A 24,337-nucleotide genomic window follows, 5' to 3' on the forward strand; every position below is an offset into this window, starting at 1 on the left:
AAACTTTAACTTAAAGCTCACATTTTGGGTTAAATTTGATTAGTGTGAATTGAAAATTGTCGAAGTTACAGCTAAAACAGTTTATCCACATTTGCAAAACTTCCAGTTCTCGAAATAAAGTAACTATTTCTGCTAGCCTTTGTAAATTTAATCTATGTATAACATCGATACTGAGTGGCAATTTTTTGTGTGATGCTCTCGGTAGTAATTTGAAGCGAATGACATAGTGCGAAAGCTTGGTCAAACTACATGAACATTCAATCATAACTGCCTAACAATTATATGAGTGGGCTCGGCAGTGTCAATACTTATTCACGACTATGCCATTTTGTTAAATGTCACAATAAGTATACGAACGGGGTGAGTTCCAATTTTCAGAACCATCATTTGTTTTAATCTTTAAAAGTATGACCTGGTGTCTAAATAACTGTTTTCCATCAAAAACTTGAAGTTTTGCAAATGTAAAACTTGAAGTTTTGCAAATGTTGGTAAATTGTTTTAGCTGTAACTTCGTCAATTTTTAATTCATACTAACAAAGGTTGCTCCAAAATGTAGGCTTTGAAATAAGGGTTAAAAAAAATTATTTAAAAAATATTGAAGAGGCGGTTTTTCTAATTTTTTGTTTTTTGGTTGGTTTCATAATTTTTGGAAAAGTTTTTATTTTTTAAGTGCCCAATCGATTTCCTACAACTTCTTCTTGGACATTATTTTTGTATAAGTTATCATGATTTGAAGAAAGTGCATGCAATGCTACATACTACATAACTCTTTATAAAAATAAATTTTGAGTCGAATTGGTCTCTCCATGCAAAATAAATGTTTCGTCATACAGAAACCTTGTGCAAAGTTTCATTCGAATCGGAGGATGTGAATTGTGATGACTTGCTAATCCAATATCGGCAAATTTTGAATGTAGATCCTTTGAAAATCCATCTCATATTGAATAGATACTTAGGAGTAGGTTCGAGATAATGGCACGAAGGAACTCGTGATGTAATTAGTTCAAATTTAACAGTTATCAGTGATTTGTTTACATTGAGTAGAAATATAACATACAGTTATTATTTCTGAGTCTAAGTAAACATTTGAAGTAGTAAATATGTAAATTGTTGTTGTACAAGAATTTTGTTTGCTACGGTAAATTACAACTCTAGTGCTTTTACATGCCCAAGATGAAATTTAATTAAAACTTACCCTGATATACTGATTTTTGCTCGTTTGATAACTTTCACTGAAAGAGTTGAACTATGCTTGGCTCCCTGAATCATAGTTGATGTAGTGTTGACAAACACTTGGAAAGATAATGTCGATATTAGGTCATCCACTCGCTGAGGGTCAAAGCGCAATGAAAGCTTTGCTTCCGCGTTTCGTCGCATAGGATTACCAAGAGAGCAATCTACGATCGTCGCATTATACTGGGTACAAGTGTAGAGACTCTAAAAAGTAAGAGTAAAATAGTTTCAATTATCAATAATTTTTACGCAATAAGTATTACCTTCGTCCCACTATACGAAATGCTAGGATCATGCTTCACGTACAAGTGAGTTTCATATGCCGAATCAGCAAGATTTGAAACACTAACATTGAGCTGAACACCTCGGTCACGTCCGAGAACCAATAAATAAGAGCTATCTCCTGAATTAATTTGAACAGATGAAATAAAAAATCAAAATGATTTGAGTTAATGTATACCTTGCTTTTCCAACGATAACTTGGTGGTCAAATCAATCTTAGACTGACAAATACCATCGTTTCCACAGTCCTTCTGAAAAGTTGCCTCAAACGTTCTATCAGCTTGAGTTTGGTCTAAAATGGGATCTAGCATATCCAACGCTGAGGTAGGAAGTGTATTGTCCAATATTGTGTAATTTAACCGAAAGCGAATCGGATTTTGAATATCCCTAGTGTTATCTTTTATATAAACTATTTCTTCCCTACATTCTTGACGTCCATCCGTAACTACACTAATTTGTTTCTTGAGGATATTTGAGCGTTGCTTAGTATCCGGACCAAAATAAACCCGCGAAAACTTTTTCAAATGATTGTAAGTTTCAGCTTCTATTGTGTAGATAAGTTTCAACTGCTGTGATTGACTGCTAGTATGTCCAGATTCTTCATATGGTTCAATAGAACAGCACGCTCTGAATGAAAAGCTGAAAACAGATTCAATTGAATCACATACTATGTTTCCAGGGAAAATGCAGCTTACCATGTTGCATTAGCTGTTGGGTCCGCAAGGCATCCGTTCTTGGTAGGATCAATGTTTTGTAGCTCCTCACTGATTACAGATGTTTTTATATTTGTTATGGGCCGCGCCAACAAAGTCGTAACTGCGGCTGAGTCATACGCCCCAATTACCAGATCGGGATAAGTATTATTGTCAAGATCAATACCGCCAGATAAGGAACCTCCGAACGTTTTTAATGTGGGTACGTTCAATCCCAGAGAGCTTGATGTTATAATCTGTGATGGTTTCTTGGAGAGCCCATTTGAAGTCCCAAGATAGATGTAAACGACTCCGTTACCTTCAAAAGGTGCGCCAATGGCAACATCTTCACAGCCGTCTTTATTTATATCACCCAAATTTGCGATTGCTAAACCGAACCGGGACTCTAGCTTACCCGTTAGCTTAGTTGTATAATTTTCGGTGAAATTGTTATTTACATTCTGGTACACATAAACAGCCCCACCTTCAGATTTAGAGAAGTAAAATGGTGCTGCAACAAGTAGATCAGGGGCGCTACAATGAAAAAAATGACAAAACAATTTTTTCTTTAAAATATATTATTTTACTTACTGATCACCATTCACATCAGCTGTTGCTAGTTCATAACCAAAACTTGAGCCAAACTGTTCACCTCTCAGTTCTCTTTCTTTGAAAATAGGATTTCGTTTATTTCTATTCGAGAATATAATGACTTGTCCATTTCCTCTCGATCGTGGAGCTCCACCAGCAAAAGACATAAAATCTCCGAAGTATCGTCCACCCGTTACAGCCATACCTTGAACCAAAATTAATTTAAAATATGTGATAGCATTTCGACAATCATGCAACTACCCAAATAACTGTAATTCGGAACAGGGGAATCTGCATTGTCATGCGGTCCATAGTACTGTGTTTTATCTCTTGACAAGAATTCACCATCTACTTCAACAGCAAAAACTGTTCCTTTCCATATCATTACTCCAGGTGTTCCGATGATTGCTGTACCATCATCTAGAATCATGCCTGATGTTCCTGCTTGACAGAATGCATATTGTTCGTGCTCCCTCTCGGTGGATCGTCCAAGACAAACTTCCATTTCAAATCCAAATGAGAAATCATTGTTCAGGACGTAACATAAGCCTTGACCTAAATGTAAACCGTTTTCTGTTGTCTTTCCTCGTTCGTGAATCTTCATATAACGATGCGCACAAACAAAGATCTGTAAGTGAGAGGATAATGTCTGTTAAATCTCCGATTTTGGTTTTATGAATAGAGATATGAGTTTTTCAAAAATCTACGTTTTTCTACGAGAGTATGTTTCATCCCGAGTCTACGTAATCTCAGAATTAGACAGTTCGAAAAAATCTTGTGATTTTACATTATATAAGATGCACATAAATGAAGCGTCGTATTTCACGCAAATTTATATTCAAGAACATGTAAAATTGTGTTATTTGGAAAGTACATCGCTTGAAATCGAATGAAATAAACAACAAAAGATCGATCAAAACTGCGCGATTCGAACCGAGAAACATTAGATCACAAAGTAAGTCAGTTAATTGATTGAACCACAGGAGCACATATCTCCTTGGCTGGTAAATGGTGCATATAAATTCATTCAGTCGCAAACAACTAACACACATTTGATCAGCGATGATAGTCAAGAACGTTTTTTACTACAGAAAATTTACGATTCTCAAATATGAAAAATAAGTTTTCAATAGTTTTTACTGCTAATGGAAAGTCTACGTAGACTTTTATCGAAGGAAATCGTGATCAAAAGCGCAAAATTTGGATCTACGTGGTTGATGAACGTTCCTTCTATTCCAATCAGCTGGTGTTGATCTCCTTGAAGTACTATCTCTGTTCATGGAAATACAGAATAATGAGTTTTGCCTTTCTCATGTAAAAAGGTTATGCAATCTCTGTGTAGACCGATTTTGAACAGAGGCCTGTAGTGTCATATGCCATCCAATTGCATGTGTGTATGTATATATGAAACATTTTTTGCACTCATTTTGCTTACAGATGGCTTAGCCGATCTGATTCCGAAATTACAGACATATGTGCAAAAAGTGGGTGGACAATGTCAGAGGCTTAACTGGATCACGTGGATACGAATAAAACACGTTTCTCCACACTTCTGAATATTTAAAATTGTTCTCATAAGTTCATATATTACGTAAATTGTGCAAGGTTTCCTTTCTTTATTTCCAGAATTGTAACTGTGCATACTAAAGTACGACTAATTTACGACACACTTATTTTAACACACAAATTAATAAGACAGGACAAAAGTAAACTTTGAAATGGCGTCCCATAGTAAAGTAACAGGTGTACAACTTTGCCTACGCCGTTTTCCGATAGGTGGCTGTACCGGCTGAGGCTGGTCAAAATACATAGATGATAATGCCTTTAAAGTGAGTGTGTACAGTGCATAACGAATTGTCATCGCCGTTTCAGTGATAGTTGTGCTTGTTTTTGTATTATTCACGCTCGAAAATGTCTGTTTATGTGCCCGAATCTCGCCATTTGCGGGAAGATTTACTTTTCTGTTACAATTCGAAAAAAAAATCAGCTGAAGCGCATCGAATGCTCTCAGAAACTTTCGGTGATGCTGCTCTGAGTAAAATAACGTGTCGGGAGTGGTTTCAACGTTTTTAAAATGGTGATTTCGATATCGAAGACAAACATGGTGGTGCAAGAGAAAAAAACCTTCAAAGATGAACAACTAGAAGCATAGCTTGATGAAGATTCATGCCAAACCCAAGAAGAGCTTGCCGAATCGTTGGGAGTGAGTCAGCAAGCCATTTCAAAACGTCTCAAGGCCCTGGGTATAATTCAGAAAGAAGGAAACTGGGTGCTTTACGAGTTGAAACCGAGGGACATCAAGCGCCGTCTATTTGTATGTGAGCATTTGCTTCAAAGACAAAACCGTAAGGGGTTTTTACATCGAATCGTAACCGGTGATGAAAAGTGGGTTTGATACGATAATCCTAAACGCAGAAAATCATGAGGAAAGCCCGGGCATGCTACTTCGTCAAAGGCAAAACCGAATATTAACGGCGCTAAGGTGTTGATTCGTATTCTGATGGGATCAGCTCGGTGTGATTTACTACGAGCTCTTAAAACCGGATGAAACTATCACAGGAGATCGCTACCGAACGCAACTGATGCGCCTTAGTCGCGCGCTAAAAGAAAAGCGGCCACAATATCAAGAGCGACATGACAAAGTCATCCTTCAACACGACAATGCTCGGCCTCACGTCGCAAAAGTGGTCAAAAAGTACCTGGAAACGCTGAAATGGAAAGTCTTGCCCCACACGCCGTATTCCCCAGATGTCGCCCCTTCTGACTTCCACCTATTCCGTTCGATGGTACACGGCCTGGCAGATCAACATTTTCAATCCTTCGAAGAGTTGGAAAAATGGATTGCTTCATGGATAGCGTCAAAAGAGGACTCCTTTTTTTGAGTCGTGATCCGAAAATTGCCGGAAAGATGGGAGAAAGTTGTCGCCGGACAATACTTTGAATAATACGTCCGTAAGCACTTTTCGCAATGAAGCTTTTAACTTTGGAAAAAAACGACGGAAGTAAAGTTGTACACCTGATAGGTCGTATTCACGACAAAAAATGAAAATAAGTACACTAACTCTACTCTGAAATGGTTGAACAGATTTTCACAAACTTAGATACAGGACGAAAAGTGTTGAAAATTTCAAACAGTTATACAGAGCGGTGATGCAAAACACGAAAATATCACTCTTAGAAAGTTGTCGCATTTTCAAGTTTGTAGTTATAGAAGTGCTCTAGAGTTGTGAGTGTCATTGTGAATTCACCTCGTGAGACGACAACAAAAAAGTAATTAAAAGTAGCGAATTATATTTTATCTGTAAATATTTATAACCGATAGTATATTGTTGCAGTGATCGAAATATGTATTTCTCAATGCATATTAAATTCGCGCCGTTCATACGAAATCCATATCAAAATAATGACATAACTTATTTTCGTGACAAAAAGAACGTTGTCAAAAATATTTTTTTAAACCACGTTACTTCCTGTTCATTTTATCTTAACTTGAAGAAAAGTGTGACAACTCTCCTCACTTTACTCTATATCCAAATAGGACTCGAACTTGCATATGTGTCCACCTGTTTCATAGATGTACTAGACGGAAGAATATAGTGACTACGTTTAGAATGCTTTCGATATACACTGAAATTCGAGTTGCTCCGAAACCTAGTAATTCAGGGGGTGCAAGAATTGTGATGCCGACTTCCATTATTAAAACTAGTTTTGAAATTAAATCAAACAGCAAGAACTACTCCAGAGTAAAACGAAACCTGTAAACGTAACTCAAATTTTCAGTTCCAATGTTGTTTCTCTGTGTTAATCACTGAAAGAGCTGAAAATACAAAAAATACAAGTTCTGTCGATTACCTTGTTCTCCTTTCCACCTGACTTCACTGTCACGCCAAGCCACTGATTACTTTTAAGCTCATCGTATCCTGGAGGTGCCAATTCGTCATCTTCCTCATCGTCACCTTACAAAATTATAACGAAAATTATTTGATATGTGGATACATTAATTTCAATACAAACACACGACAAACAAATTTTGAAAATAAGAAATCTGAATTTCTTTAGGCTACATGTTACTAATTGATTATATTTATTTAATGGTATATATGATATTACATGTTAGTAATGAGTGAGGCAAACGAGGAAATTCATATTGTCTTAGTTGATACTACGTTTAGTAAGCCCTGCATGAGGGTAAAAGCTTTAGAACGAGATTATGAATCGGTCATATGATACATCATGCGTATTTAAAGAGCTTTGCACAAATAGAAATTTTGATGATATGTGACTTTACATTGATTTGTGTCCTGATTCGACTAAAATTTTATAGATTCGACCATGTTTCGTATTATAGTTTTTGATTCGAATTCGATCATCGAGCTTTGTTCGACTTCACTCGAAGAAGTATTAGATTTTCAAGAAGTTTTGGTATTATGAAACCAAAACAATCAAACTCGCAAACGTTCAAACTCGATAAAAAATGGCAGAAGCAAAGGTCTTGGCATTACATTCCTTTAGTGGAATTTGGTCTTTCTGTTTCAACAGACTTCGTAGTCGATTCATAGTTGCATGGTTAGCACTACGATCTTACTGTCACTAAGAATACTTTTAGGTCGGGGCTCGAGCATACGACTAATGGCTTGTAAGACCAGCGCCCTGTGAATTGAACCGACAACCCGGTTCGAATGCTATATAGCTATCGACTTCAAATTTTTGAACACGTTTCTTTTTATTTAAGAGTGGGTATCGATAGCGTCATTGATCATCATTAACATATATTCAGTATATTTATATCAATACATTGTTATATATATATATATATATATATATATATATATATATATATATATATATATATATATATATATATATATATATATATATATATATATATATATATAATAAAGGCTGAACTTTAGGGTTTATTGTTATAAAAAAGTTCTATTTTTCACTTGGAGCTGTTAGTGTAATATATTCAATAGTGTCACTATTTATGTACCATTTAATTCCACTATTTCACTGTCACGTTATTACACTTTCACAAAGTCACTATACTTTGATGAAGCATAACAAACGTTACAATACAGATACGCGTATTTCGGAATGTTATTTACATCCTTCTTCAGTGTATCGGTTTTATAAGTTTGTTTGAAAGAATGCTGTAATGCTCGGAACTCCCTGAAAACGTACAAGAAACAGAAGGTACTGAAAAAGTCCCTGGTACAGCAAGTTCAGGCCAAAACAAGAACGCGAAAACTGTATAACCGGATTCTACAGAATAAAGACGGATGCATCCTGATCGACGACGAAACCTACGCCAAGGAAGACTCTCGAGCGTCGCCCGGACCGCAATATTATACGAAATCGGTGTACCAGGACCTGGACGACGCTGACACGTGTTTCTTCACGAAGGGCACAATTAACGCCAAGGTGTACGAGGAAGAATGTTTGAAGAAGAGAATGCTGCCACTGTACAACTGTACAGAAAGCATAAAGCTCCTCCTCTCTTCTGGACGGATTTGGCTTCAGCCCACTACGCCAACTCCGTTCTACAGTGGTGGTCAAAAAATAATGAAGAATTCGTGGAAAAGGACATCAACCCACCGAACTGCCCGGATCTTCGGCCAATTGAAAGGTATTGGGAAATTGTCAAGCGGCACTTTCGGAAGGAAGGTACAGTGTCCCAAAACATGCAGGAGTTAAAAAAAACCTGGACAGCTGCCACCAGGAAAGTCACAAAAGTAACTGTGCAGAATTTAATGAAGAATGTCAAGTCCAAAGTGTGAGCGTTTCACAGAAACTAGGATTTTCTTCAATATAATCAATGAAATGCATAAAAATATAGTTTTTCTACAATATATCGAAAACTGATGTCAAACTATGTTTTTTTCTCGCTTTTTTATTCAATAATCAATGTTGCTAACTACTTTTCGATACACTCGTTAATAAATTTTAAAGCAGCTTCCAAAAATCAAATTTAGCTCATAAATCTTTTCGTTTACTGTTTGGGTTCATGGCAGAATGATGATTTTTGATTAACCATGAATCCATTTACTTTATACGATAACAGATGTTAAGTGGTGGCCCAGTAATCTTGAAATCCAATAGCGAGTTTGTGCAGTTATTATTAAGCTCATCTGTAAAAATACTATCTCGTATTTTCTTGTTGAAACTGCTATGGTACGGACAGAATTTATGAGAAGAGTTAAATTGAAATGAAAGGTTTTATGGTCCTATACGGAATTCCTGAGTTTCATACGGATCCGACTTCCAGTTCCAGAATCACAAGGTGATGAGTGTTGAAGAATTCTCAAACAGTCAAATAAGCGACAACTTAAACAATTAACGAATTTTTCTAATCTGATCTTGAATCTCTTTTGAAATTCTGGTTTTTTAAGTTATTATTAAAAATTTAAAAATCCCAACCACCATATGGTTGATAAAGTAGAAACAGGGATCAAGAATGGTATCAACATTATTTCAATTTGTTGGTCTGGTTTGTCGATGACAAAACTCATTACGGATATTTTAGAAATTCTGTTTAAAGGCACTGCGTGCCCTCGAGTGTTCCCACAAAAAAGCCCTGTATATATCATTGGTACCCGGGCTGATGGCTCAATGATTAGCCAGTTGTCGTATGTTCGAGCCCGACCTGGAAAGATTCTCAATGCAATGTTTCTGTACACTTATGAGTCGGCTGAAAAATCTGTTGAAACAGAAGGTCAAATTCTACAAAAGGAATGTAATACGAAGGCTTTGGTTTATATATCATTGTATATGTTACGCGTTTGGAATATTATGTTCGATTCGGAATATATGTCCAGCAACTGTAGGTCATAGTCAAATTTTTGGAAACGATAGACGAAAAACCGTTACTCGAACGAATAGTGGGAAAATTTTTCATATATTTTCCTAATTAATCAAATACTAACATACATGTAAAATTGGATAAAAATTCGAATAATTATGTGTCAGTTACTTTCCGCTGTATGTTTGATGAAAATACGTGAAAAATCAATTTTTAACTCAATTTTTTACTACTGTTTTGGAACACAAAATATTCAAAATGCTGAAAGGTGGGTAATAGTACGCGGTACATATTAGTGCGCATCTCATTGTGAGCTCCTGTTTATTTAATAAAATTTGGCCCTACGCAGATAAAAATATTTTATGAATTTACATTCATTTTGAAGCAGGCAATTGTATGGAAAGTTACATTACATGAATCTCAATGTAATTTTACATTAATCATGGTTTAAATCAGATTTTCGTTTCAACTGATGTCTCTTTCATAGTACTATCGATTTAAATATTAAAATCTTTTATTAGAAAATAAGCTAATAGAATCTCTTTTTATAGGTTTTGTAACAGTTTTTCGACCCAAACGAAGTTATCATCGAGTATTCCGAGTATTACGGCAAATACATTGTGTGCATAATTGTGTACCACTGCGCACTATTACCTTACCGTTGCGCACTATTAGGAACCAAACACGATCATTTTGTGGCTTTCATGCTCGTAAGCAACATAATAATTGTAATCGTTCCTTTGAGGATATTTTGAAGGAAGATGTTAAGTTTCCGTAGACGTGTTTACGATCTTGAAAACAGAAATATTTTATTTGTAATACTTTAAAAAGCTTAGGTGCGCACCAATCGCCGCCTTTGTCCTATATATAATTTTCTTTCAGAATTATACTTTTTGACATAACCTATAAAAAGGGCGATGTCGGCTCAGTGGTTCAAAAGTTGTGAATTTCAGTTATTTTTGGGAAAAATTCAATTACTCGACTTTGAATCAACGAGTTGTGATAAAATCGAATACAATGTAATCGCTTCGTATCCACACAATATCCATACAATACCCCAGAAAAAAATCTATTTTAATCCACATAGTGGTGTAATGATACCTTTCTCATAGCAATCATATTATATTATTCTATTCAGGGGCGGCAAGTTCCATGAAATATTGCGGGTGCACAAAAAATTATTACTACAGATTATTCGATTTTGCAATATATAAAATATTTTTATAAAGTGAACAGAGAGGTTAGAGCCAATAAAAAGCAACCAAACGATCACGAACATTTTCCTTACTATTCCAGTAATAACCAATATTCGAAAGTGGTAAAGAATAGCACATTTTACATTTTAGTAAATGAGTTTAAAATATTTAGTAGTTTAATTAAGAAATTACGATTACGGAGACGAGTTACGATTGCGGAGATTACAGAAAAAAGTTCTATATCAAAAGGTATTTCTAGCAAAAAATTTCAAATATTTATTCCAGTTGCCAAAATATTGGAAGGGCATGGCCACTCCAATAAATCTTTTGGAAGGGTAAAAAGTGCTACACAGGTAACTGGTAGAAAAGTGTTTCATTGCTCAGCTGAAACGCGAACTGAAACATATATAATAAAAATAATAAGTTCAATATCAAATATGATAATATTAGAAATAGTACTTTACAACTTTCAATTTTAATTAACATTTAAAATAAGGTTGTTTTACAAAGCAGTAGAAATATTCTATGAAGAATATTATTCCGTGTATCTAGAACCTAGAATCGAAGAGGTCACTATTAATATAATTTCGTTAATACTTCAATTACTACATTTTTATTGTCATCGCAATCGGTCGATTCTTGTACCCAACCCTGTAATCGTTTTAATAGTCTAATACGATTAAGATGATCACTTACAGGATGTTATCAGGATACAGGATGTTAGCATCCTTCAGCACCTCATATAATATTTAGTGACCTCATATATTTTAATTCGAAGAACGCAGGGTAAGGAGTGTATCGAAAATAAGCTATCCACAAAATTTTCTTTCAAATTATGATAAAAAACGATATTTTATTCAAACTAAAAATTGATCCTTTGTGGTATGAGGTTAAACTTGAGCATAAAGAAAACCGGATGCAATTTAAGTTATTCCTTCATGAATTTTCGAACTTTTGATCGAACGCTCTTCATCAAGTTCCGGACAAGTGTTGCATCACATTTTTTGGACGCTTGAGCCCAAATTTTTTTGAACTCCTGCATGTTCCCAGCTGCCTAACCAGTCTTCTTTAAGACCCTCTTGACGATTGCCCAGTAACGTTCAATGGGTCGAAGCTGAGGCCACTTTGGTGGATTGATATTTTTCTCAACGAAATGTATACCCTTTTCCGCAAGCCAGTTGAGAGTGGTTTTGGCATAGTGAGTCGACGTCAAATTCAGTCAAAACAGTGGAGGTGTACTATACTTCTTATATAAAGGCAGCAATCTCTTCTGGAAACACTCAGATCGATAGATTTCTGTTCCGGTAGTGTAAAAAATGGTTGACTTCAAACTACAGGAACATATTACTTGCCATGCCAGTACCTTTCGACCGAGTTTCTCCACTTGAATCGACCTGTCCGCATCGCTCACATCCTCCCCAACGACGACAGTAAAGTATTGTGGACCTGGAAGGGTTTTTTACATAAGTCTCATCGTCATGTATCTCATGTATGTGGATAGCTTATTTTCGATACACTCCTTAGTTTCCAATTTTCGTCTAATACGTTAATGAAGTTATTGCGTCTGCGTGCAATTATAGTGTCGCTTAAGTGAAATTAAATTTCACCTCTTTATAGGATACCAGGTTTCGTCACTCGAAACATACAAATTTTCATCTTTTATACCGATTCAGTTGTACAGCAACAGATATTTTGTTCTCTTACTCAGAACGCTTTCTGATTGGCTGGTGCTGACATGGGTATTGGTATTGATAATTAAATTATCTAAATCCTTCTAAAGATCACTGAGCTATGAAGAGCGTTCAAAATTATGACTGAAAAACACGCGTCATGAGTTTTCCTCTTTGAACTCGTTGATACCAAACATTTCACCAAACTGAAAATGTTACCATAAGTTGATGATCATATTTCAGGTGGCATGTAGCAAAAATTATGTTGATACGTCAGATACAACAAGACATATTCACACTTAAAAATTTATCACTCTGTCTGGGAAAATTTTGAAAGGCACCCCATAGTAAAGTAAGTCGTATTTACGACAAAAAAAAAACAACAATCAAATAGTTGTACAAATTTCAAACCGATCAAGTAACAAGGAGAGATAACTAATATTTGTTTTGTGATCGCGAGTTTTTCCGTGTGTTCAACCGAAATGCGAACCGTATTCAACATTTTTTGAGTTGATCTCACAAAATAAGCTTAATGTACCGCCTTTTGAGAATGTGGGTGGTTTGTTAATTGTCAAATATAAATATAAGCAATTTTTTCTACGAGTTCATTCGTTTATCAATTTTCTTGACAATGAATTTCGCTTCACGATGTATTTCAGTGCATGTATCCCTAGCAGCATGTTTACATTTCATATTCAAACAGAGATTGTCACGTTATCAACAACTAACTTATTTGTATATTCCAATTTGTATCTAAAGCAGCAGTTGTGTTGTTACGGAAACTGAGGTGAAATTTTGTCGTGGGCTACAATGGTCTGTTATGTGAAAGAAAAATTACACGATGTGTTATCTGCATACGTTCACAGTAAACAGAAGATATGATAAAATGTCAACCTTAACAAATCCGTGCAAAGATATATTCAAATTCATGCTCGGTACGCAGTGAGATCAGAAACGTGCTATTCCAGAAGGTTATTGGGAAATGAATGTGATTAGCAAGCAATTAGAGAGAACGCAAAAACTAACAAAAGCACCCTTAACCACTTACTTTCATAAATACCAGAAGGCTCTACAAATTATGTAATAGAAAGACATTTAGTCAATTGCGTTGTTGATTTTTTTTGGTAAGGAAGCCGTCAATAAACATTTTAAACATAAAAGAAAAGAACAAAACATTATTAGTTCTTCCATGTTTAATTATGAGATAATAGGTTGATTGGTTCAATTTATAAAACTTTTATTGTAATATGTATTCCACATTAATTCAAATTAGTCACTAGAGTTTCATTTTAGTATTTCCTGGATATTGAAAGGATATATTTCATTTTTAATCTTTTATGGATCTATAAGCTACTGTAATCTATTTAAACGGACTCTTTACGAACATAAGTTAAATTATATGAAAATTTAAAAAAAACAATTACAATACTTACTTCTTCTACCATCTGTCTTCACCTGCTCACAGTCATTACTAAGTTGGGTAATTGGGCATTTGAAGAGAGCACCTGACCGGTTGGTAGCTGGTTGTAAATTCTGACCGAGAGGAGCTCCAATTAAGATCCTGAAATAAAGGAAAATGCATTTTACTGACCAGAATCTATGATCTAGTTTAGACAAAAACTAAGGTGATTATATCATTATATTATATCATATCAACGCTTTTGTATTATACATACATATACATTTTCGTTGAATATATTATAACATAGATTATATATTCCAATAATCATGATGAAGTTTTCGAAGATATTCGATATTTTTTGTTGGGGCAATGAACACCTGATTTGAGGAAAAACAATAATCAATATACGCGGGGGAAGGAAAGATGTTCTCCGTAAGAGGCGATATTTAATCGAATTGCGACTGATTTCAGAGTGGAGATTGAAATATAGTTCTTGTTCAGAACTTCTTGTTGTAACTGTCGACAAATGATATTCGAAATAATTTTGAAAATCATGATGACGACAACCGGTTTTGATTAATTTTTTAAAATCCTTACAATGTAAATATTTTTTTAATGGTATCAAAGAGTACTTACTGAAAATAATTAATTACTAATTATTTTATTATGGAAGTATGCTTGTTTGGAAAAACTGAACAAAAGGGTGATTTTTTAAGAGGTATAGAATTTCATTAAAAAAATAAACAAAAAAAATTGAAAAAATTGATGAAATCTTCATTGGAATCGAAAGAACGATCAATATAATCCAATGTTTGAAAGTGATTTCATGCAAATGTTGGCCGTGGCTCCGCTCTCGGATAATGCAAAAATAAGCTCCGCTCTCGGATAATGCCCATAATCCAAACCAAACAGTGACTTTTTTGGGATGCATTGGTATCTCTTGCAATGCTGATTTCCACTTCAGATGCAGCAATTTTTCTTATTGACGTATCCATACAACCAGAAATGAGCTTCGTAGCTGAACACAATTATTCGATAAAAAAGTGGATCTTCCTCCAACTTTACAAGCGATGATACCCGCAAAAAAAAATCACCCTTTAGTTGCGTTTTAGTATTTTTCAAGCGAAAATGAATTTTAATATCCACTCGACTTATAATCAAAGTTTTTTCTAATCGATGGAGCCGTAATGTACAAAACTATTTCAAGCCACCTAGTGGTATGATCTTTCTCACATTGTTTACATACTCAATTCTTTAGAACACTCTTCTACGATTCTTGAATGAAAACAAGAAAGCTTTTTTGGGCATCAATTTACAAAACTTAGAAATTGGAACAGTTTTGGGATCAATTTTAAAGATATTCTGCAACGTTGCTTTAAATGAAAACTGAAATTATAGAAAATAAGAATTGATTTTTTTACTAGTTAGCCTGTAAGCCGGAGCCGGAAGTAGTATCCAGATAAAACTCAATAATGTCCTGTGTGGATCGCAAGAGTGTTTATTTAAATACAAAGTTGTGAAAATCGATTTATACTTAATTCGTGTTTTTGTGCATTGTTTGGCTTAGTTTAGGTAGTAGCTATAATCATGAGGTGGCCTTTCCATTGTTCCAACACGTTATGATTCAATAACCTTTTTTATTCAGGTTTCGTTCGGTATCTTAAGTACATACCCAGCCTGTACGTGATTTTCAACGCAGCTGTTGCAGTTCGTGGTTCATACGCCGTTTCCAGGTTCCGTCTTTCATCAGCCCTCCGCCATAGATGGATCGCAGATACCTTTATTTGGCAACACTAATGCCCCGTTTACACTTCTGCTGGCTGCCAGCATGCTGGTGCCAGTGTGCTGGCCTGTTTGGAAAAAACGTTCAACTGTGGTCCAATGATCCAAAGTATTAGATCAACAAAGGACCACCGTTGAACGTTGTTTTCCTCAGAGGGCAGACACTGACACCAGCATGCTGGCAGCCAGCAGAAGTGTAAACGGGGCATAAGGCCGCGTTGGTTTTCTTCGCACCTTATAATTCCGAACACAGGAGCCGGATTGGAAAAAAAATTCAATAGCGTTTCACTCATCTCAGAGAAAACCAGGATTCAAATGGTTTGTGACACTCGGCCTTCTGGGCTTCGGTTCAAAAATCGTTTTCGCACTGATTGTATAGCCGTTCAGAATGAGATAAGTAAAAAGTGCAATTATTTTTCGAAAGATACACCGGTTTTATCCTATAATTTGACACAATGTATGGATAGGAGGTAGTATAGTAGGTTACTATAAATACTAGTTTAAAATAGATGCGGTTCTCATACAAAGTGCGCTATCTGAATCTGCCCATTGTTAGTTGAAAAAACATTAATAATTCTCAATCGATTTAAAGTAAGAGCAATTCATATTATATCATAAATAAACCCATTGGCGTCGAATCAATATCAGTATATTAATTTTTTTACGTTTCCCCTTCGACTCTCAGTGCATTAGCAGATTATGTTGGACTGCTAAAGCTACCTCACAGATCAACATAAGGAGTGTATCGATGAGTAGTTAGCAACATTCAAACAGTTATTACTCTGAAATGGCTTAATTTTTTGCAGCGTGTTTTGCGGTGACATGTTTGTTTACATGTCAATAACAGCTGCGCAATCGATTGGTTTCGGTACGGTTTATCGTTTCAATGATGAGTCGAATTGATCCGGAAACGCGAAAGAGAATTCTTCACACTTAGTGCTCAGAAAGTGGTGTCATATACAACGAAATTGCAAAACGGGTGAAAGTGCACCACACCAGTGTCAAAAATATTATCGAGAATTTCAGTAAGACCCTTTCCATGAAGGGTTTGCCCCGATCCGGTAGGAAAACGGGTCCCAGCCAGCCCGGCCGGGACTTAAAAGTGGTTGAGTACATCAGGAAAAACCCATCTGCGTCGACGCGGGATTTGGCCAAGCAGTTCAACACCAGCACCGGAATGATGCAACGGATCAAAGTTCGGAACTCCCTGAAACGTACAAGAAACAGACGGTGCCGAAAAAGTCCCTGGTACAGCAAGTTCAAGCCAAAACAAGAGCGCGGAAACTGTATAACCGGATTCTACAGAATAAAGACGGATGCATTCTGATCGACGACGAAATCTACGCCAAGGAAAACTCTCGAGCGCTGCCCGGACCGCAATATTATACGAAATCGGTGTACCAGGACCTGGACGACGCTGACATCACGGTGGCGATGGAAAAGTTTGGGCAGATGATGTTGGTCTGGCAAGCAATTTGTACCTGTGGTTTGCGGTGTACGAGGAAGAATGTTTGAAGAAGAGAATGCAGCCACTGTACAGAAAGCATAAGGTTCCTCCTCTGTTCTGACCGGATTTGGCTTCAGCCCACTACGCCAACTCCGTTCTAAAGTGTCAAAAAATAATGTACAATTCGTGGAAAAGGACATCAACCCACCGAACAGCCCGGATCTTCGGCCAATTAAAAGGTATTGGGCAATTGTCAAGCGGCACTTTCGGAAGGAAGGTACAGTGTCCCAAAACATGCAGGAGTTCAAAAAAAACTGGACAGCTGCCACCAGGAAAGTCACAAAAGTAACTGTGCAGAATTTAATGAAGAATGTCAAGTCCAAAGTTCGAGCGTTTCACAGAAACGAGGATTTTCTTCAATATAATCAGTGAAATGCATGAAAATGTAATTTTCCCAAAATATATCGAAAACTGATGTCAAACTATGTTTTTTTTTCGCTTTTTTAGTCAATAATCAATGTTGCTAACTACTTTTCGATACACTCCTTAATCCGCTAAGCAGACGTAAAATTATGGATATTTACAATATTTTTTCTGGTCGCCGACAGATAGTAGTCATTTTTGGGTTTTGGTTTAGTTTCATTCGGCACGTCAGACATTGCACTTCGGTGCAAATAGAGGTTTGTTGTACATATAACACATGGATCAATAAGTCCCGAGACTAACAATGGAAACAACATTTTTTTTTATTTTTTTTTATTCATCAACATAATCACCTTTTAGGGTGATACAATGGTTCCAACGTTTTTCCAATTTTTCAATACCATGTTTATAAAAAAATTTATCTTTCGCTTCAAAATAAGCTTCAGTTTCAGCGATGACCTCCTTATTCGAGCCAAATCTTTTTCCCTGGAGCATTTTTTTAAGATCAGCAGCCAGTAGTCACTGGGGGCCAAATCTGACGAGTATGGGGGGTGGGGAAGCAGATCAAAGCCCAATTCGTTCAATTTCGCCATTGTTTTCATCGACTTGTGGCAGGGTGCATTGTCTTGATGAAAAAGGATTTTTTTTCTCTGCATGTGCGGTCGTTTTTTTGCGATTTCCTCCTTCAAGCGCACCTGTAAGTCAATATAATAATCACTGTTGATCGATTTACCTTTTTCGAGGTAGTCAATGAAAATCACGCCATGCGTATCCCAAAAAACTGACGCCATGACTTTGCCAGCTGCCTGCTGCTTTTTCGGACGGCTTTCGCCAGCTGTGCGCCACTCAGATGACTGCCGCTTCGACTCTGGAGTGTAGTGATGTATCCATGTTTCGTCCATGGTCACATAACGACGCAAGAAATCTTTTTTGTTGCGAGTAAATAGCGATAAACTGTTTTCTGAATCATCGACTCGTTGCTGTTTTTGTTCCATCGAAAGCAATCGCAGCATCCACTTGGAAAAAACCTTTTTCATGCTCAATTTTTCATGAAGGATAGTAAATACACTTCCATATGATATCTGTGTCATCTCAGCAATCTCACGGAGCTTCACTTCACGATCTTTCATTATAATTTTTGTCACTTCACTCACATTTTCCGATGTAACGGCTTCCCCAGGTCTACCCGAGCGTTCCGCGTCATTTGTGTCGGTACGACCACGTTTAAACTCGGCGAACTACCGACAAATCGTTGATTTTGATGGACAATAGTCCGGATAACATTTTTCAATCCATTGTTTCGCTTACACGGTGTTTTTACCCATTAAAAAACAATGTTTTATCAAAACACGCAACTCGGTTTTTTTCCATTTGTTAAACTTTACTCCAACCTCGATAACTCAGCTGTTTCTGGTCGGATCGACTTAAAATTTTGACCCGTTTCAAGCAAAAGTTAGTACTCTAGAAAGACGTGGTTACTGGTTTACTACGAGCGCCACCTCTGCTTTAGTCTCGGGACTTATTGATCCATGTGTTATATCTTTACGTCCGCTTAGCGGATTATGTTAGTCCGCGAGGTGGCATTAGCAGTCTAACATAATCTTCTCTGCAGAAGAACGGGCCAATGACGATTTTCGACATTGCAAACTCCAGCCCAAACAATCGTTTCAATTGTATTTCGAAAATAATTTGATATTTATCGGTGTATGCACGATGGGTTATCACAACTGACCGATTATTCGTATAACAAAGAGATTTACTAAACTTCGTTAATGAAGTTGATCGGTTGACAGTCTCCATCCGAAACGGTAGCTTGACATGTCTTCCTAACCTTTATTAGTTTTGTTGTCTTGTGTGTGCGGGGTTTCTTACTTTTTTAGATATTCTATTTAACCATCCAACATTTTTTAAAGTAGCTTTTCATGTTCTGACGACATTGAAAAATCCAGTATTATCACTTTCCTCTAAAAAGTTACAAAAAATGAGCATGCCCACTTTTTTTGTAATCCAGTCTTCAAACGATAGTATGTTTTGCATGCATTATTGCTATGAACATGGTAAACATATAGAACGTATGAGTTCAATGCATTTCATCCAGTCGATCTATAATGTGGAATGAGATAGGGCGGAGGCTCACCAAGAAAGTTGGCTAATTTTATGCAGCCAGTGATGCATATGCATTCGATATACATCCCACGCGATGTCAGTCTAAGGTGAGCTATTTTCCAGCTGCAGACGTGTTTTAATTTGAAACGAGTTTTTTTTGCGAGAGTTTGTTTCTCTTTCAGATCCATATCGTACGTGATGCGAATCGATTCAACTAACGTATGGTATTGGTGAGAGAAACAAACAGAAACGGAAGAGTATTCAGCACATATATTGTGTCGTTTTAAGATTTCGTCTTCAACGTGCAGTTTTTCACCTATGAATCGAACATAAGAAGAAATGGATTGCATTGTTATATGTATTTGTACATTCTGTCTTCATTTACGAAATCTGTCTGTAATGTTCATAATTCTAGACTTCGTAGGAATCGGCTTCTCATATCTAACACATCAGAACGATAAACAACATAAAGCCACATCCAATCGAATACAGTAATGCAGCAACATCGAAAAAAATTAGTTATAAATGAAAATCTGACTAGCAGAAAAAATCAATCTTCAGAGATCAATCACAATAGTAACAATTACAAGTGTCGACTTATTTCCGTAACCGTGAATATAATATATATATATATATATATATATATATATATATATATATATATATATATATATATATATATATATATATATATATATATATATATATATATATATATATATATATAACTTATTTTCATTTGGTTTAGTAATCCTAACTGTTACCGCTCTTGTGACTTGCTAACAACTGGGGTTGGCTTTCAAACGACAACATAAAAATGTGCGTTGGTGGTGTATTCATCGTTTGTTTTCTTATCACTATATTCCAGGTAAGATGTGCATGTTAAGCTTGCTGAAGTGGAGAGCCGCTCGAACTTGTAGGATGGTAGGTTTATGCTGTAGTTCAACCAGTCTGCCCACGCAGTAGCATCGGAGCCTTTCCCCTATACAGTCTATACGCAACAGCTCATTGTCGCCACTGTCACAGTCGCGCCAACGATGTAACGATGGAGCTAACATTTTCTCGACTCCAAACACTATTAAATTGTAGTCAAGTGAAGGAGTTTTTTCTTTATCGGCTCGATTCAATTCAATAACAAGTTTGAGGAAAGATTCTTTAGTGTTAAACAATTCCATTCACTTTTTTTCAGATAATATTATCTCTTTGAGTAATAAATCACATTTCCAAAATTACATTTAATAAATTTATTGACTACATGTAATATAGTAACATAGTAATGAGGGCCAAAAATACATACAAGTTATAGCAGATAAACCGCAATATCATATTACTAATATGTTTAAACTCGTATAACACACGTGCTTGATACATGAAAGTGTATCATTTCATAAAACATTCTATATGAATAAAGGATTATCCATATTTGGATTATTTACATTCTTTGGATGTTTATTTTATACAACATAGTAAATAAGCAACATTAAGGAATCATGATTAACACTGAAGTTTGTTCAAAACAGAAGATATGTGTCGCACAAAAAATAAGTATCTTCGACTAGTCAGAGTATAACAGCATGACACCACCTAGCAGTTCAACATTGCAAAACATTTACTAATAAGATCTACAAGTAACTGGTTTTGGGTCGTCGGAGCACCGATGCATCGGACGCCTAGTTCCACCCGGAATCACCGCATCCAGCCTGTGTACACTGGATGAAAAAGCGGTGACGTTGGATCAGGCTGGATCTACCGACGGGGACTAGACCGAGCAAATCATGCCAAGTTACAGGACCAGTCTCGGGTCGTCGGGGTGCTACTTAGCTGGGCGCTATGCTCCCCCGAAATCTTTGAACCTAGTTTAGTGCTCGATTGGTCACCCGTTGAAATGAAAAAGTGTCTCGGATCTTCATCGATCAGAGAACATGCTAAACAAAGGTAAGCGTGGCAACAAATGAACCCTTCACGGGCACAGGTCATTCAGGCCGGAGAAGATTCCACCGTCGGGAACTTCCCGTCGGTGTAGGATGCATACATCGTAGGGGACTTTCCGAGTACACATAAAGAGTGGCTAGAGTAAATGGCTCAACGAAGACAACACGAGAGCTCAAAGCGCTGGGATACCAAATGACTCTGGATAAAGACCTAGACCTAAGGTCTAAACGAGTTGCGAACACTAGAAATAAAGCCATCGGAATCAATAATTTAGGCAATTCGAGGTTGCTATCGAGTTTTCGTCTATTTATGAACTCACCATCAGTTCGTCTATTTATTTACTCACAACCAGTTCTTCGATTGCAATTCAAAATGTTATGTATAGACGAGTTCAGAACTGGTGGTGTTCGGAAGCGACTGCTTAGTCCTACTAACCAGCCGAAATTAAGTGTAAAATATCAAAAAAAATCAATTGATTCGGTTTGATTATGATAGTATTAAACAAACAATACAAATTTCTCTGAAAGTTATAGATTAATGATTTTTTCTGGGAAAAACTTTTGTGTAGGGGAAAGGCGGGTAATAGTGCGCAATTCATATTAGAGCGCATCTCATTGTAAGTTTCTGTTAATGTTTATCACTGTTTTATTACGATAATGATTGAGGTTTGCTCCTATTAACTTCATTCAGCTACATTTCACCTTTTCTGTTAATTTCATATCAATACGGTAGACGTAAATATAAAATCTGTCATAATCTTAGCGATTTCGAGTTGTAGAAAATTAGTTTGATATCAAACTCATATTTAAATGAAAGGTCTTATGATCCCATAGATTGCTATTAAATTTTATCCCGATTTGACTTCCGGTTCCGGAATTACAGGGTGATATGCACCAAAAACAGGAGAAGAATAGTCATACACGTTTCTCAGAGAGAGTTGAACCGATTTTCACAAACTTAGACCTCCGGTTCTAGAATTACTAGGAAATAAGTGCAAATTAATGAAAAAGTCCCAGGAAAGTTGATCCACATCCGATATTACAGTGCGATAAGAAAATTTTTTTAATTTCATGAGTATTCTTTCACAAGCGATAAATTTATCTAGTTGGCAGATCTTGTTAGTTAGTGAATATATAAAACTACTTTGGGACTACTAGTCTCCGGTTTCCGCTTCCGAAAGCACCAATAATAGTGAAGAAAAGCTTCGATTTCTCAGCAACGGTTAAACCGATTTTCACGAACCATGATTCGAATTAAAGCTCTCATTGTCTTAAAATATGTTACAGGGTCCGGCACTCGAAGTGTAACCAATTAAAAAGGCCATAAATTCAGTTTGGAAAATTACTTTTCCTCAATTCAAAGTACAAAATGTGTTAAAATAATACAAAATTCAGAATCAATTCACTTTTGCTCGATATGACCACCTTTTGCCTTGACTATGGCCTTGAGACGGTCAAGAAACGAATCGCAAGTTGCCGAATGTGACTTGCAGGTATTTAGGCCCACTCGTGGACAATAACTTTTTTCAGCGCCTCGAGACTGGTGTATCTTTTAGTTCGGACTTTGCTCTCCAAAATGGCCCAAAGAGAATAATCCATTGGATTCGCATCTGTTGAATTCGAGAGCCATTGTGTGGACGTGATGAAGTTCGGAACGTTGTTTTTCAGCCATTCTTGGTTCACTCGAGCTTTGTGAGACGGTGCCGAGTCCTGCTGAAACGTCCATGGTCTGCCACCGAAATGTTTGTCTGCCCACGGCTTCAAAGCAACCTTCAGAATACTTTCCCTATAATATGTCGCATTTACCTTGACGCCAAGCTCGATGAAAACGATTGGAGAGCGCCCATCTGCGGTTACAGCGGCCCAAACCATTATCTGTTGCGGGTGCTGCCTCCTGGTGGCCAATCGATGACTCAAATTCTCGTATGAACGGTCGGTCAAGTAAACCCTATCGTTTTGAGAGTTTACGAATTGCTCAATTGGAAAAATTTTCTCGTCAGAAAATACAATGTTCGGAAATTGACCGCTTTCGGCCAAACGAAGCAACTCCTTCGCTCTCTCAAGTCAAGATTTTTTTTCGCGTTCACTTTTGGCAAAATGCTTTCTTGCGCTTGTAAACAATACAACTCCGAACTGTCATTTAGCAAATTTCTAGAGAGCTGATGCCCGTGCGTCAGCTGCGCGAGCGGTCTGAAGTTGGTTACACTTCGAGTGCCGGACCCTGTATACTGTGGAATTTCACCCAGGTCCGACTTCCGGTTCCGAAATTATAGGGTGATGAGTGTCAAAACATTCAAATCGTCATTCAAAATGACGATGCAAAACTAGTACGCGTCGATACGTGCGGCTGTATATGTAACGTTTCCAAATGATGATCCGATGATTTGGGTCGAACAAAAAAATTTCACCCGTACAAAGATTCGAGATTTACGGAAAATTCATTGTGCCTATTTTTACGTACCAGTGCGCACTATTACCTTACCCTAGCGCTCTATTAGGAACCAAACATGACCCCTTTCTGACTTTCATCCTCGTAAGCAATAAGATAATTGTAATAGTTTATTTGAGGGTATTGTAAAGCAAGGTTTGAAGTACACGTACACGTGTATACGGCTTTGAAAAAAGTAAAAATTCTTTTGTAATACTTAAAAACCTTAAGTGCGCATTATTCGCCACCTATCCACTATAACTTTTTATTGGATGTATAAAAATTGAAGAAATTTTGGGAAAAACAAGTTTAGAGTGTCAAGTTTTTATAGAGATAGCTTCCGAGCAAGAAG

General features: G+C 36.6%; 1 protein-coding gene across 2 annotated transcripts in view; it reads right to left on the bottom strand.

Moving 5' to 3' along the window:
• The window catches only part of LOC131425102 (integrin alpha-PS1), a 65,792-nt gene that overhangs the window by 8,381 nt on the left and 33,074 nt on the right, over positions 1-24,337 (bottom strand). Inside the window, exons 2-10 of one of the 2 annotated variants that reach the window (XM_058586696.1) lie at positions 13,900-14,027; positions 13,515-13,535; positions 6,651-6,754; positions 3,060-3,426; positions 2,799-3,003; positions 2,211-2,741; positions 1,694-2,154; positions 1,497-1,636; positions 1,196-1,437 (exon numbers count right to left, since the gene is read on the bottom strand). In XM_058586696.1, the coding sequence (XP_058442679.1) occupies positions 1,196-1,437; positions 1,497-1,636; positions 1,694-2,154; positions 2,211-2,741; positions 2,799-3,003; positions 3,060-3,426; positions 6,651-6,754; positions 13,515-13,535; positions 13,900-14,027 (2,199 nt within the window). The remainder of the gene's footprint in view (positions 1-1,195; positions 1,438-1,496; positions 1,637-1,693; positions 2,155-2,210; positions 2,742-2,798; positions 3,004-3,059; positions 3,427-6,650; positions 6,755-13,514; positions 13,536-13,899; positions 14,028-24,337) is intronic. The other variant, XM_058586697.1, reaches the window with a different exon arrangement.

The sequence above is a fragment of the Malaya genurostris genome, chromosome 1 (assembly GCF_030247185.1).
Source record: "Malaya genurostris strain Urasoe2022 chromosome 1, Malgen_1.1, whole genome shotgun sequence".
NCBI lineage: Eukaryota > Metazoa > Arthropoda > Insecta > Diptera > Culicidae > Malaya > Malaya genurostris.